Source organism: Centrocercus urophasianus, unplaced genomic scaffold (genome assembly GCF_019232065.1).
Source record: "Centrocercus urophasianus isolate 14NV4802_14NV808 unplaced genomic scaffold, USGS_Curo_1.0 seq_18, whole genome shotgun sequence".
Lineage (NCBI taxonomy): Eukaryota > Metazoa > Chordata > Aves > Galliformes > Phasianidae > Centrocercus > Centrocercus urophasianus.
In genome coordinates this window covers 23,302,771-23,318,106 of record NW_024884733.1, presented here as the reverse complement: position 1 = coordinate 23,318,106, position 15,336 = coordinate 23,302,771, and the positions used below count along the sequence as shown (strand labels likewise).

The following is a 15,336-nucleotide window of genomic DNA, read 5'->3' as shown; positions in this document are numbered from 1 at the left end:
GGAAATAGACCATATGATTCCTTTGCAATAGTAAGTTGTGTCAGCATCATTTTTCTTCCCCTCAAGGGGAATTCTGGCTCAAACAAAGGAAAAGGTTAATGTAATAAAGATAATCTGAAGACATCCTGTTATTAGTTCTGAAGTGGGATGGTATCATCTATTCTCATGTGCATAACCAGCAAACAGTGTAAAATGCAGAATTTCTTCCTACCATAAAATTATAGCCCTAAATGCTACAGAATAATCTCTGCATTTTGGAAAAGCTGATGAGAATGTGGGAGAGCTTTTGTTTGATTTTCATAAGCTTTTAACAATTCTGCCCAATTTATGAACATACTAATAGGATTTTTTTTAGACAAGTCAGCAACATGAAGAAAACATGAGTGTGTGAACAAAAGGAAAATTGCCAGCAAAATAACAGTTAATTTTGAAATATTTTTTTTTCTCTGAATTTGTAAATAAGATTTCCCATGTTTGTGTTGGGACAGAAAAGCCCTGAGATTTCAAATCCAGCCAAAATGCAAGCTTTTAACTACAAATCTATTTGAAACCTTAACCTTGAATGTCAAATTCGGTGACAGCAAATATCATATGAAAAGTCAAGTGCATATATCCCATAAAACTCAGATATAGTCACAAAAATTCACTGGAGCACAGCTTGCAGAAAACCTGCATGAAACAGGAGTTTGCAGTTCTCTTTTGCCCTAAAATGGCTTTTCCTCAAAATGGATGAAAGCTGATTCAAGGCAGTTTTGCTTGCACTAAAATTGTCATAAAATATGAAAGGAAACATAGAATGTTATCTGCTTCTGTTCATGTACAACACACAAGCAGAACGATGAGAATCTGCCTGTATTTGGGAGCATTATTGAGGACTATGCACGAGCACTGTTCCTCTCCACATAAACAACTGCAGCTCTGCATGTGCACCAGAGTAGAAAAACAAGTGCTGATTTATTCACAGCTTACTTTCTGACTCCAGATTCCCAGAAATACATTTGTGTAACGACATCTAGAAGCAAATAAACTCGTTGGTCATTTCAGCTTTTTTTTTTTTCTTTCATTTTTCTGGCCTTGGTCGTTTTAAACAGAAATTGTATTGGTCATTTTTAAAAGCAGAACTTTTGTCTCAGCTCTCATGCTCACTTCCTTACTCATTTTGCGATATGGATTTTCTGCTTGAATTCAGTTTTCCCTGTTTCATTTTCTTTCAGGCTGCCATTTCAGATGTTTCAAAATATTTTATCTAGCAGACAGTTTCTCTACAAGGGAACAACTTGTTCTCTTGTTTTTATTATCTGCCTCTTTCTGAAATGCACTGAGTCTGATACAGGTTTTTTGCACATCAGTATGGATTTTTAAATTTGGTCATTTTGCAGGATGGTAATGAGAGAAAGCAAATCCAGTCTTTTATCTGATTGTGCCTGGAGTAGCTCACAGGCTTTCCTGCGCTCTCACACAGAAGAGAACAGAGTGAAACAATAATGCTCCTGCATTTTTAGCTTAGAAAATATGTTAAGATATCACAGGAAAGCCAGACCCAATTGAGTGTGAAGTTCTACTCATCTTAAAACAAGGCTCATGTTGACCTACTGTGGTCATGTCTGGTTGTTCAGGATCTCTTAGTATTTAATATGTTATATGGAAGAGGAAAAACTTATTTGCAGGAGGCAAAACATGGGCAGGATTTCACCCCCCATGTTTGCTGTCACTCGCCATGTCTCACACAAGTGGGTGATGAAAACTGTCCCTAACTGTGCTGCTGGGCACACCCTGATATATGGCAACAGAAGAAATCCTGACACGGTGCTGTAGGTGTTGATCAAAGCAGCAGAAGTGTATAAATTTGTTTATAAATTAATTTTGTTAGTGATAAGTTCAATGTATCCATGGAAGTCTAAAGGCTGTGATGGAAAAACAGATAAATTTTGGGGCAGGCAGGAAAGTAATGTTGTCCTCTGTATGTGACACCCTTGCTATAGGCAGAGAATACTGCAGGTTGGCTCTGAACATTGTATAATGCAAGGGAACAGTGGGACAGTGAAAATCCCAAAGGTGGACTTCAACTCTTACCATCTCCTTTAATATTCTCTCACACTGCAAGGGCTGGACCTCTACCAGAGCTTTAAGGAAAAGTCTGAGGAAGATTCTCAAAATCATCCACTGTTTAGGTTTCTAGGAGCAGCTGGATGGAACTGCTCTGACTCCTCTCCGTGCTCCACAGATGCCTCCCATTTGTAAAAGGCACCTGATCACAAATACACTCTTCTCAGTGCTCCAGAGCTGCCAGCGCTCTCATTATTTATGTCATGCACCCAAATTGATTTCTCTCTTTTGGTGCCTCCAGTGCAAAATTATTGCATTGTCAGAAATAAATCAAGCCTAACATGTGGGAAAAAACAGGACTCCATCATATGTTTCATATTGTGCCATTATGAAAATGGTATATTAAATTCAAATACTTCAATTGTACCATTAGATGGTGTCATTATGTGGCTTGCTAATTGATAGGTTTTTCAAATGAACGTTGTAATTTTAGACTTCTTAGAAGTATCCACACGAAGAATTTCCAAACTTCAGAGAAGCAGACTGGGTGTTATGAAGGAAAACCATTTTCTGAGAGTATTTCCTAATGCATGTCAGTGAAAAAGCCATTACATAACCACTGTGTGCATTCCAGTACTTGGTGCAGTCTATTTTTAATACCTGGTATGAGAGAACTTCCTGCTACTTTTTCTCTTTGAAGACTGCTTTGTGCCTCATTGCATCGTGCTGTCAGGTCAACTTCTCTACTATCCTTAAACCTTGATAAACCGTATGAAATGGAAGATGCTGGGGGTAAAATGCCATTACGAATGAGACAGGTTATAGAAATGCTGCAGCAGTCCCAGGAGTGAGCATTGCAAGCTGAGGCTTTAGTGTTAAAGCTTAAAGGAAAAAAAAATCTGAACTAGTTGAACACCTGCACTTCTAGGAAGGCAAACACACACGTGTGTGCCAAGCAGCAGCACTCAGCATGAAAATTCAGCTTTTTTTGAGGGGGGGATATGAAGCCAGGTTAATTCTGTGTGTGTGTGTGTAAAATAACAGCAGTCTTAATTTTGTCCTTTTCTCTGTACAGTTTTATCACAGGTCACCATTTTGACCGCAATTAATATAATTACTGTCATTAACATAAAGCATTTTGCATAAATGCAACCTCACTCCTTCAGGCAGCGCAGCACCACTCCAGATATTTTAACAGCACAGAAAGTTCAGAGCCGTGTCCAATTTTGCTGTTAAAATCACAGACAAAGCCTGACAGAGGTGACCTGGCCAGAGGGGACCACCATGTCATCTGGGCTGACTTCCTGCAAAGCAAAGGCCACAGGACTTCCTGAGCGAGCTTCTTTTCAAGCTAGAAGGTATCTTTTAGGCAAATGTGCTGCCAAGTGGCAGGCAATCCATTGGTTCTGCTGACAGAACTGAAAAGCATTAATCTTACAGGTTAAAAACAAAAAAACAAAAACAAAAAAACAGAACAGTGATTTACCTTGCAAATTGACAGGGAGCTCACTGTACATTAGAGAGGACTCCTGTGCCTCTGCTTCTCTCCCACTCAACAGAAAAAAAAAAAAAATTGAAAAGTAACAATTCTGAATGCCAGTTAGCACCCAGCATTGGTTACTGTGCTGGTTTTGTCCATCCCACAGTGACCCAGAGTTGGGGTGGCTGACAACCCCAAACAAACTGCTTGGGCTTCTGCTTCTGTTGGTGTTCTCCTCCTTGAAACAACTCCTTCAGCCCTTCCCTCTGCTCTCTCCATCAGGTTTCATCCCTGTGGAATGCCTTTTGTTCATTTATTTCAGAATATGAAATCTGGCTGAATTCTGCTTAATCCCCCCAATCTGCTACTAGAGCAGCTCACCTAAAAATCTCCCCCATCCAGGCCAGAGCCGTGGCACTGCTCTGCTTTGTGCCCTGTGCTCCACCACAGCATCATGTTTTCCACTTGCTGACACGTTCCAAGCCAAATATCTGCTCCAGGTTTAATTTTTGGCAGTTGCTGGCTAAACCACAGTGGTCATCCTTAAGCACAAAGTTAACCAAATATTTTGCTCACATTAAGTAGTAATGATAATAGTAATAAAGTTGTTCCCTTCAGCAGTGTTGGTAGCCCCATTTCTCTACAGAAGGAATAGGAAAGGCAACACTGACACTGGCCAAGCCCGGCACTGCACCTTCTGAGCAGCAACTCGAAATTTGGCAGCACAGCTGATGTGGTTTCACAGAAGTGCATCCAAATGTAACAGAGTTCTGAGATGCTGTAAGATCTCAGCTGGAACATGGTCAGGGACAAAGGGCAGCTGTGGACCCCAAAGAGTGGCCTGTGTGCTCCCAGGCAGGGGACCAAAAGCTGTCACCCCACTCCTAGGCAGCCTGGGCTGGGGTCTGGTTGGAGGAGTGTAGTGAGTCCTTGTGAGTGGAGCAACGTGGGGACAGAGGGAGACTGCTAGGCAGAGGGAAAAGGATGTGAGAGGTGGGTAAGCATAACGAGGGTAAGGTGCCAAGGGAAATAATTACAGAGGGAGAGCAGGAGTGAGGTACAGGTGGCAGGTTTGCACCAGGAGGTGAAAATAAAGTGCAGGAGAGCAGGAAGGCAGAGCAGAGAGTGGGGAAGGGATCCCCCCAGCGTTGTGAAGGGAGGAGAGCCATGGGCTGGGCTGGGGAGTAAGGGAGGAGAGCTGAGTGTGCCCCAGTCATGGGCTGAGTGTCTGAGCTGGATATCTGTGCAAACTGTGATTCATCTTTTGTGATAAAAAAAAAAAAAAGAGAGAATCTAAGAAAATAAGAATAGGGCACGAGTGACTTCTATTGCAAGACCTTTTGCCGTTAAAAAGCTGCTTTGTTCAATATTCTGCAGCTCTTGAGCCAGAGTTCAGGTGAATGCATGTCACTGTTTACTTGTCAGACTTCCTGTGCCTTTGTTAACAAACATTCGAATTGCAAAAGTGCAACACGCTTTTGTGAGCACAGTAAAAAGCTATTTCTGCAAACTAGATTTGAAAATACTTAGAGAGACTGGAAATAGGGCCGCCAGCAATGAGTTTCCCTGGGTTCGTTCGCAGCATCACTGCAGGATTTGGGCTGCAAGCACGGGGGGAGCAGAGCAGAGGGCTGAGCTGCGGGGTTGGGGGGGGGGCACAGCCGCGGGAGGGGGCTGCTGCCGGAGCCGCGGGCACCTGCTGCTTTCCGTTGGTAAAATAGGGGGAAAAACTGCTATTTGTGCCGATCGGGCTCACGGGTTGGGATTTCTTTAGCAGAAGTGGTGGCTCTGCCCCCAGCCAGCGCGGGGGGGGGCTGCTGCAGCCCCTTTCTTCTGGAAAGCTCTGCTGCAGAGAGTGAAAGCGGCAGCGCTGTCAGATGGAGTTGTTGGCGCGCATCAGGTGATGGGAGAAATTACTCATAAGAGCAAAGGGTCCGTCGTGCGTTTATTGTGATACAGTCGGGAGCTGCGAGCGTTGATTCGCTATGCATTTGTCAGCGTGTAATACTGAGAGCTGGAAACCGCAGAGGACACTGCCAATGACCCGGCTCCGGTGCTCCCATAGACTGAGAACTCCGAAAAACTCTCATCTTGGGGGTTTGGGAGGGCTGGGGGCTGCTCAGTGTGCCGGCACTTCGAGACGCAGCTCTGTGCTCCAAACCTGACCTCCGTCCCAGCTAAAAGCGAGCTCAATCCTTTCTTAATTTGTAATAGATACTTGTGTACATTACAAAACCAGCTCACAGTTTGGCAAATTAAGCTGTCTGTGGTTGGCTCCGGGATTGCAGAGATATTGCAGCGCTGCAGAGTTGCATAACGGCTCCGCAGCATCTGCCCTACTCCGCGAGCAGCGGCAGTCCTTATCTCGGGTGGGCATCGTATCCACCCCAGTCCTCAAAAAAAAAGAATTAGTATCAAATATACATGGGGCATGTTCTGCCTTGTGGCTGCAATGTTTTTTCAATTAACTTCTCTGAATGTACCACAATGAAAAGTGTCAGCTTTTTGCCTCAGAGGCCTATAATTAGGTTAAATGAATACAGTTAATTATCTGCCGCCTTCTTTACACAAAACAATACGTTTCTATAAATTAAAAGGTGCATACGGCTGTTCACTTTGCAGTCAGGGTGTATTGCTGTACCAGGGTATCTGGTGCACCAGAGCTTTGTTCGCAGTTCTTATTGCAAAGCAGTGAAAGCAAAATCCATCTGAGCAATCTATACCTTGCACATCACAGTAATCAGAACACACCTCGGTGACATTATTATCAGTGACAGCGCCCATCAAACAAGCACTCTTTCCTATTTAACAGCTGTATTCTATCAAACTCCCTTCGACAGTCCGAGCACTGCGGTACCTGCGGCCACACCGGGACGGGAGCACCGCAGGGCAAAGCGCTGCTCCCGGCATTTGTACCCCCGGCTGCGGGTCCGCCGCTGCTCCCCGTGCGGGCCCAGCGCCCAGAGCCTGCGGGATCGGGCTGTGCCGGCGCCCGGCCCGCAGCCTGAGGGGGGAGCGCTGCCGGGGGGATGGCGGGGCGTCCCGCAGCGTCCCCGTTCCCATCGCAATGGGTGTTCATAGCTTACGGCCTACGTGGGTTCCTCGCTCACCAGTAAGTTGCTATTAAATTTAGCAAGAGCCCTTCCTGCAGCCGGGAGAGTGCTCTGAGCTGCGCTGCGTTAAGGTGCAGTTTACCCCGAAAAACCTCCGACCGCTCCGTTTTCTCACGGACGCCGCACGTCCCGCGCTGTGCGCTCTGTATCCGCCCCTTCCAGCTTCCCTCACCCCGCGTTCGGCGCTGCGCGGCGGTGGGTGAGCGGCTGCGGGTTCGGAGCGCCGCGGGGAGGGAGCCCGGCGCGGGGACACAGAGCGCTGCGGGGAGTCGCGGCTCGGCCGTCACCTCCAGGCGGCTGCGGCGTCAGACCGTGCCCTCTCACGGAAGGTGTAACTTCTATTGTCAGCGCTCATAAATACCGGTGCCCCCCTGCGCACCTTTACAACCGCCAGAAAGCCGTTGCGGGGACACCGAGGCACGGGGGAATCGCGCTTCCCTGCGGAGCCGCTCGGGGCTCAGCCAGTGCCTCTCGGACGCTCGTGTCCCTCTGCGGGGCTGCCGCGGCACTGTGCCCCCGCCCGGCTCTGTGCCCCGCGCAGCCCGGAGCCGAGACCCGGCGCCGCTATGAGAGCAGCCGCAGCCGTCGGCGCTCCCGCAGGTGCCGCGCGGTGCCCCGCTACCCCCGCAGCATTTCTCTCTCTCGGGATGGGCGCAGCTGCGCACGGTCAGGGCTCCTCTCAGCACCCAGCGCTGCTGCAGGCAGTTCCCGTCGCCGTGCCCAGTTATCACCGATATTATGCCCAGAGGCGACGCGACCACTCAGAGCGATGAAAGCGGAGCGAGGACCGCACCGCGCTGTGAGCTCCCCGCAGCCCGGAGCGGTGCGATGCGGGGATGGCAGCGGCGGCAGCGGCACTCCGCACCCGGGGGCAATTTCTTTGCCTTTGAGACACAGGAATGAGAGGCTCGGGGGGTCCCTAAGAGCCGGGGGAGTCGCGCTGTACTCACCGCACTGCGGCTCTTCGGCTCCGGGAGAGGGATGGGAAAAAAAAAAAAAAAAAAAAAAAAAAAAAAAAGAAGGAAAAAAAAAAAAAAAAAAAAAGGAAAGAAAAAGGAAAAGTAACCCCGCGGTCGGGCTGCGGAGCGGGGCGTCCGGGCCGGGCCGGGCCCCTCGCGGCGGGGGGGCCGGAGGGAAGCGGCGGTGGAGCCCGCGGAGGAAACTCGCGAAATAAAATCAGACTGTTAGTTAAGGCGCGTAAATTTAAAAATATTTGGACAGGAAGAGAAAGGGGAAAGGAACCGTAGAGACGAGCTAACGGTTTCGGAGCCGGGCGCTGCCCCCCCCCCCCTCCCCAGCCCGGGGGCCTCTGGGGCGGCCCCGCTCCGCCGCGCTCCCCGGGGGACGCCGCAGCGCTCCGCCGCCACCGACATTTTGAGAGCGGGCGGCGGCTCCCGGCGCTGCGCGGGGATTTCGGCTGCGCTGCCCGCGGCGGCCCGGAACCATCGCGCTGCCCGCGGCTGCCCGCTCGCTTCCCTGCTTTCTTTTTTATTTTTTTTTTCTTTATTTTTTTCTTTGTTTCTATTTTTTTTTTTCTGTTTTCTTTCCCTCCACCCCCGCCTCGCTCAGTGCCGCGGTCCCTCAGAATAAATGCAGATTTTTCCTCTCTTGGCTTTTTTTTTTTTTTTTTTTTTTTTTTTCTGTTTGCTCTCCATGGCAATCACACTCCGCTGGGAAGTGGATATACCGTTGGACCGCTCCCCGGCCCCATCGAACCGTGGGGTGGACGGCTAGCAGAGGCACCCCTCTTTCTTTTAGAGGCTCCAAAGTGGCGCTTTTCTGCTGTTTTAACCCTTTCTTCACAAGAGCACTGCAACGGCGTTTCCCACGAAGATAATTCCTCACCCCAGCACGGAACGACTCACCCATCCTTCCTCTCACCGCACAGAAAAGCGCACAAAGCCTCACGGAACGCTGCCCTCCCGTTGCCCCCATTTGCTGTGCTGGGGCTCACCCCCAGCCCCCCTTCCCCCGGACCCAAGGGCAGTTCCCCACCGCATCCCTCCGGGATCTGCTCCTTTTCGGATGTATTTCAGCTTTCCCTCTCTCTGTAATTTAGAAGCAAAAGTCAATGAAACAGCTCAGCTCCGCATCCAGAAATAGAGGAGAGGGCTCCGTGCCCAGGGCAGCGTTTTGTTCCCCATCGCTCCGCACCGCACTCGCTGCGGTTATGATGTGCACGGCCCCGGCTGCGCTGCCCCTGGGCTGCTCCTGCCCGGGAGATGTTTTTTTTCTGATGGTCTCTGTCTCAATAAAAGCTTTTTTTTTTAAAAAATTTCGTTCCATCTGTGTGTTTGCATCCTCTGATGAATGTTATTGTTGACGTTGTCACCAACAGGATTTGTAAAATGGGACTTTCTGCCGCTGCCAGAGCGCGAGGAGAGGGTCGTAAAAGCCAATTCCAGGACCACGTCCGAGCTCAGAACCGTTTGGGGCAGAGGATCCCCACTGAGGAGCACCGCAGCACATAGGGAAGCCCCCGCTCCGGTTCCCCGGAGAGTTTCCAACATCCATTCCCCTCCCCGGTGCCAAGAGCGGGGGAAGAGGTGTCAGTGTACCGTATCGCTGCCGAGAGATAGGCTTTGCGGATCGGGAGAGCCGCGCACCGCGCTCCGGGAGCATCCCGAGGGCACCGGGAGGGCGGGGCGGGGGTGCGGGCAGAGCGAGGACGGGGCGCCGCTGGGGCTGGGGGGGTCCTGGGCTGCGCAGGTAGGGGAGAGTAGAGGCGGTGAGCGCCCCGGCGTGCTGCCATCCCCTGCGGGAGTGGGGAAGGGTCCGCAGCCCTTCGGGAACAAATGTGCCAACAGAACCGCTCGAGGCATTGCGGTACACAGAGGTTTTTAATCAGAGAACGCAGAACACAGTGGTTGTGAGAGTACAGCGACGGGATGGACAGGTCCAGGCAATTACTGATGCTGGAAAACAATGGTAACTCATTTTGAGGGACCGTGTATATGCGTTTTGTTTTGTTTTTAGAAAGAAAATGTAAAGCAAGGTACACCCCTTGTCTTTTTTGTGCTGTTTTGTAGCCAGTCTTTCCTTTCACACTGATGTGAGCCCTTCCCATCCTGTGCCACCGACAGTCGGACCCGCAGCGCAGAGCACGCTGAGGTTCCCATCCGCCGCCCCTCCCGCTGCTCCCTGCGGCCCCGGCGGTTCTGCCTTAGGAACCTAACGGCTGTTCTGGAAGGAAAACAGTTCCGGAATTACACTGTTCGTCAGGTGAATGCATTAAGACAACCTCAAGGGTACCTAACGTGTTGCTTCCCAAATTCCATTGCATCCAAATACCTTTAAGATCCAGCTATCATCCCTTTTTATTTTTTTCCCCCAGACAAAACAAAAGCGAGCATCGAAACGGCACTCAGCTCAGGCAGGGACGGGAGGAGCTGTAGTATTGCAGCCCCCTCACGCTCCTACCTCTGCCCATGGTTATCTGCTATTTGAAACTGGAAAATAATGTACTTTTCGGCGCGGGGTGCCCAACCGAGCTCTTCGAAACCTCTGGCCAAAAAAAAAAAAAAAAAAAAAAAAAAAAAAAAAAAAAAAAAAAAAAAAGCCACTTATGTTGTTTCTGGTAACTAAACTCAAAGGCAGCTCGGTGAAAGTTTAAATACACAAAATGAAAAAGTGTCATCTACATTTAGAAAGCTAGCGACCTACTCCTGCGAGCTCCTGTTAGTGTCAAACTGAGGCAGCTGCCCGAAGCGGCTTTCCCGGGCCCGGTGACCCCCGGCCGGGCCGCTCCCGGTCCCCACCCGACCCCAACACGCTGAGCCGGGGGTGATGAGGTGCACGGGGAAGAGGGGGAAGAATCCCCGCGGGTTGTTTCCTTTCACCGGAGCGGAAAGGGAACATTAAGCGATGGATACGCAGCGTTTGGGTTAATGGCTGAGTAATGAGCGGGGATACATTGCAGAGCCTGGTGCTGGAAGCCCGGTGCGAGCAGCGGCGTGGGCACGGCGGGGTAAGGAGTGCCGTGAGCGGCAGCAACGTGCCGCCACCGTGCACTGAAATCATGTTCCTCAGCTAAAACCCCACCTCTACAACTTCTCGAACTCACGCTATCGACTATTCAAAAAATATAACAACAACAACAACCAAAAAAAAAAATAGAAGTAGGGTTGAACCAAAAGTTATTAAAAAGGAGGGGAAAAAAAAAAAAGAAAATAATAAAAGAATGAGGCTGGGAGCCGCAAGGTCCGAGGGGGTCCGGTTCAGTTGGCGTCGGCCGCGGGCGGAGGGCCGCCCTCCATCAGCCGCACCACGGCGCTGCGCCGGTACAGCCGGGCCAGGTCCAGCGCCGTGTCGCCGCGGCGGTTCTGGTGCGCCACGCGGCTCGGGGTGCGCCGCAGCAGGAACTCCACCACCCGCACGTGGCCCTCCTGAGCCGCCAGGTGCAGCGGCAGGTTGCCTTCCGCGTCCTCGATGTTCACGTCGGCGTGGAACTCCAGCAGGGTCTGCAAAGTGTCCAGGAAACCCGCTCTGGCTACGTCGTGAATGACGGCGAAGCCGGTACTGTCCTTCAGGTTGGGGTTCGCGCCGCTCATCAGCAGTCTGCGGGCGATCTCGGGGTTGCCGAGCTTCATCACCTGCGGGACGGAGTGAGACGTGAGCGCCCGAGGGGCTCCGCGCCGCCCCAGCCCTCAGCCCGCAGCTCCGAGCCCTACCGCGGGCTGAGGGGCCCCGCGCACGGCTACAAGCTTTCCTCACTGACCTCGGCAGCTATAGGGGAGTTTTAGTGGCTCGGTGGTGACGGCTTTGTCCCAGAAATTAACGCCTGCAGCGGGCGGGATTTCTCCCCGAGAAGTTCTCTCTGCTCCTCACCGCAGGGACGCGCAGCCCGGCCCGCTCTGCGCGCACCGAGACACCGCCGCACCACCGCTCAGTGCCGCTCACCGTCGGCCGTGGGTCTCCGAGGAGCAGAGACTGCACCTCAGCGATAAAAAATGCGCGATGTGCTTCGATAAGCCCTCGGGTGTTTGCATTGTCTGCGCATTATCATAAAGCAAATATTTGTGCCGTGCCATAGTTCTGGCTGCTAAGAAAAATAAATGCTCCAAGAAATTGTTCTCCCCGGTGTTGGAGGCTCAAAATGTCACCTGGGAAGAAGTCAAAAGGAGTGTTGCAAAGTCCCACACATTTTCTTCTAAAACCAACAAATTACTCTATGGTTATGGATTCTATGATTATATTGGGATTCTACAATTTTACTATAAGCAAACCACGGCCACGTCCTGCTGTTACACACATCTCTATTTCAGAAACGATCGTTGGATTTTTCTGATCGTTCCTTTCAGGGGAAAAAAAAAATTAAAATGCCTCTTTAAATGTTCTCGATTGCATCACAAAATCATTAAAAATTAGAATGCAATTTTTTCTAATTCGGGACATAACAGCCTGCACCGATTTTCACCAAATTCCCTTTTTTTTTTTCTTGTTTTGATTTCTCAGAGCCTGTCCGGACTCCACACCCCGCACCCCTCGGGCAGCACTGCTCTGTTTTTGCCATCAGCCGCACTGTGAGTGTCAAATCCGAGCAAAATTCCCCCTGAGTTTCCTTACAACTGATGTGAAAACCTTGTGAAAAAAAAAAATTATCAGCATAAATTAATGTTACAGTGCGTTAGATGCGAAATAATTGAGCAGAATTTACACAGAGCATTTGCCTCCAAAGTCTCCTAGTGAAAAAATATGCATTTGGCTTTTTAAGGCCATACAAAAAATATTAAAGTTCATCTAATGATTCTTCTAATTAATAAACCTCATTCCTTCCCCGATGTGGTGCAGGGCAGAGTGGGTGCAGGGAGCAGAGGCTCGGGGAAGCACAGCTCTGAACACACTGCTCTTTCACTTCTGAGCAGGAGTGGGAGGGAAAATAGGAGCAATGCGAGCCCTCCTTTGTGTTGGGAAAATTATTGGGATGACTTAGGGAGTATTTTTGGAGGGCTCGGGGTGCATTTTTTGTGGATTTAAAAAGTTTATTCGGTTGAAGTGGGAGTTAATAGGCTCGAGGAAGGCAGGCTCGGGGAGTGAGGCTGCATTGCCACATGCGGGGGGGAGAAAATGCTAACAGAGGGGATGGAGCCGGGGGGGGGGGGGGGTGCACAGCTCCGTTCTGCCCGGCTCCCCTAAGGAGAGGCAACAGCTCGTAGCTGTGGCAGGGAGGATCAGGGCAGGACGGGCAGTGAGGCCTGCAGAAAGCACCTCGTCTGAAACAAAAAGCAGAGAGGAAGAGGAGCCGAGCAGCTGCTGAATTAAACAGAAATTCAGGGGCACACATATATATCCACAAATATTAATATTTAGGCAACCTCTCCGTTTTTATTGAGAGGTTATTGAGAGAACATTGAGAAATTATTGAGCGATTATTGAGAGACTGTCTAGATTTGGGAGGCTGCACTGACAGAGCTGTTCCGAGGGCAGCCACGCACCCGCAGCCCACCTCGGGTACAGAAAGCAGCGGCCGGCCCCTCCTGCTGTGCCCCGGCTGTGCCCCTCTGCTCCATGAGGACCGAGGGTCGCGGCGCAGAGCGGGGCCGGGCAGCGGCTGCTGCGCCCCTGTGCCAAGCGGCCCCACGGAGGGCACGGGCAGCTCTCAGCAAATACATCGCCTCTCTGCAAATCGGCTTCCAGCCCTCGTCCCGAGGATGAAGCCCCGAGCTGCAAGTTTCTTTCTCCCTGACAAAGTTTTTGCTCTAAGCGTCCGGTTTCCAACCTTTCGCTCTCTTAAAAGTTGCCCCGAGTGCCCGCACGGTCACCCGGCGCCCGATTTGGGTGAAAACAGCCTCCAAAAAATCGTACAGCCCTCGGGCTCCGCTCGTGTGCCCCCCCAGAGCCACCCCCGCTTGTCAGCGAGAGGTGCTCATTTTCGAAATGCAACATGTCGATGTCAAGTCAGGGGAGAAAAAAAAAAAAAGAAAGAAAGAAAAAAAAAAGCTGTAAATATCTCGAGTTCATCCGCAAGCACTCTGCTTTTTACAAAGTACATTTCAGAAATGATTCTCGTGGTTTCGAGGAGGGGGGAGAAGAGTTAACAAACGATTTTTCTAACGTGTGAAATTAATAAGCCCCGGAGCTCTGCTTCCACGTCCCTCTGTTTCACCTTCGGCACTAATAACCACACGCTTTCTCCTCATCTATAAACCGTTCCTTTCGCTATCCCGTACGGATTCGACCCTCCTCGCCATCATTATCTGATATTATAAAAAGCAAAATCTTTCGTCAGCTGCAACAGTTCGCAGTTGGATGAGCTCCAAATGCTGCCTGTACGGCTCCACGCTGAAAAACGAGGACACGGCACCCCACGGACGGTCAGAAACGAAAGAGCCGAACCCCCGCCCCGCCACCGAGCCGATAAAGGGCAATTTTCAGCTCTAATGATGAATGGAGCGCCGGTGGCGGGGCTCGGGGTGCCGCTCCGCGGCTCTGAGCGCGCATCGAAGGTGCTCGGTGCTGTGCAGCCTCCGAACGAGAAAGGTCATTCGGCACAAACAGCGCATAAAGGAAAAGTACCATCGCGGCAGAGCCCAGCACCCGGACAAGGCACATTTTAAGAGGGAAAGCTGGGGGGAGGGGGCGGGGGGGCAAGAGAACCGAGAAGTGCAGCTCCAAACCATAGCACATCGGTGTTTACAGACCTGCCCTGAGCCCTGCACACCTACGGTGATTTCTTTTCGTCTCCTCTATTTCATTCTCTGCCTCCTCCCCTCCAAGTTCCCAAATCGCACCCAACTCTCAGCCCGTCCGCCACCGAGGGTGACCCCCGGCTGAACCACTGCTTCTGAGCACTTTTATTTCAAGTACGTCATTTTAGGGAGCTGGAGCCACTAAAGTTATAAAATATGGCATCCAACTCGTTGAAAAAGCCCTCGCATTTCTGCACCAGCCTGCTCAAAGCGTTGTCTTTTTGGCAACCCGGGTCACGTAGGTAGCAGTGATGAAATATTTTCTCCCTCTCTGGATACCAACCTGCAGCGCAGTCCTCCCAAATCCATTTTGTGCATTGACGTTTACATTCTTTTGCAACAAATTAGTGAGTTGCACTAGGTCCCCCTTGGCAGCCGCGGACGCCAGCTCGTTCCCAGAAGGCTCGGCCATTCTTTAGGGTGACTGACGATCAGAAAAAGATGAGATTTTTTTTTTAACCAGGCATGGCATCGGAGACTGACAGAAGGATTGGGATGGTTAATCTTCTGGAGTAGACCTTGTAGTAAATACTCGTAAAGAAACTCTTTGCCAAGAGCCCGCCCCTAACTCACACGTGATTATTCAGCAAAACTGTAGCTCCGCTTGAAAGAAGATTTCTTTGCTTCCACATAGAGAGGAACTCATATTAAAGCCTTTGGCCGGTTGCGAGGGGAAATATATTAAGAGCTATGCGATATACGATATATGTTACACGTAACATATATACACGTACGTACACCGGAGACTCACTCAAACCTGAGATCCTGGAAGAGGACAACCCACCCTGCTCACAGTCGGCATCTGAGCCTCAGCAGCCGCAGCTCCGAGGCAAAGTCTTCACTTTGGGGGTCCGCCCGCCGCATGCCCCACTCCGGGCCGGGCAGAAGGCGCGGGGTGAGACGCACCCGGATCTCGCTGCCTCCCTCGGCGCTCTCTCTGCCGGCGGCGGCCTCACTCCCTCGGCCTCTCCGCGGCTCCGCGATCCGGGCCGGCGGGGGCCGCCCTGGG

The 15,336-nt window shown here is 50.9% G+C and overlaps 1 protein-coding gene across 2 annotated transcripts; it reads right to left on the bottom strand.

Moving 5' to 3' along the window:
* Positions 1-10,203: 10,203 nt before the first annotated feature.
* On the bottom strand, positions 10,204-15,243 carry CDKN2C (cyclin dependent kinase inhibitor 2C). Of its 2 annotated transcripts, XM_042819760.1 has the most exons (3): positions 15,112-15,243; positions 14,611-14,751; positions 10,204-11,231 (listed from the first exon to the last, which is right to left on the bottom strand). In XM_042819760.1, exons 2-3 carry the CDS (start codon positions 14,737-14,739, stop codon positions 10,857-10,859), a joined length of 504 nt encoding a protein of 167 aa, XP_042675694.1. In that variant the 5' UTR covers positions 14,740-14,751; positions 15,112-15,243; the 3' UTR covers positions 10,204-10,856. The 2 variants fall into 2 exon arrangements, with proteins under 2 accessions (XP_042675694.1, XP_042675693.1); XM_042819759.1 differs by lacking the exon at positions 15,112-15,243 and having other exon boundaries at positions 14,611-15,072.
* Between the last annotated feature and the right edge of the window lie 93 nt (positions 15,244-15,336).

Coding starts and splice junctions, on each gene's coding strand:
- CDKN2C (XM_042819760.1), bottom strand. CDS start 14,739: ATGGCCGAGCCTTCTGGGAACGAGCTGGCGTCCGCGGCTGCCAAGGGG. Junction 11,232..14,610: donor TTGGGAGGACTGCGCTGCAG/GTTGGTATCCAG, acceptor TCCGTCCCGCAG/GTGATGAAGCTCGGCAACCC.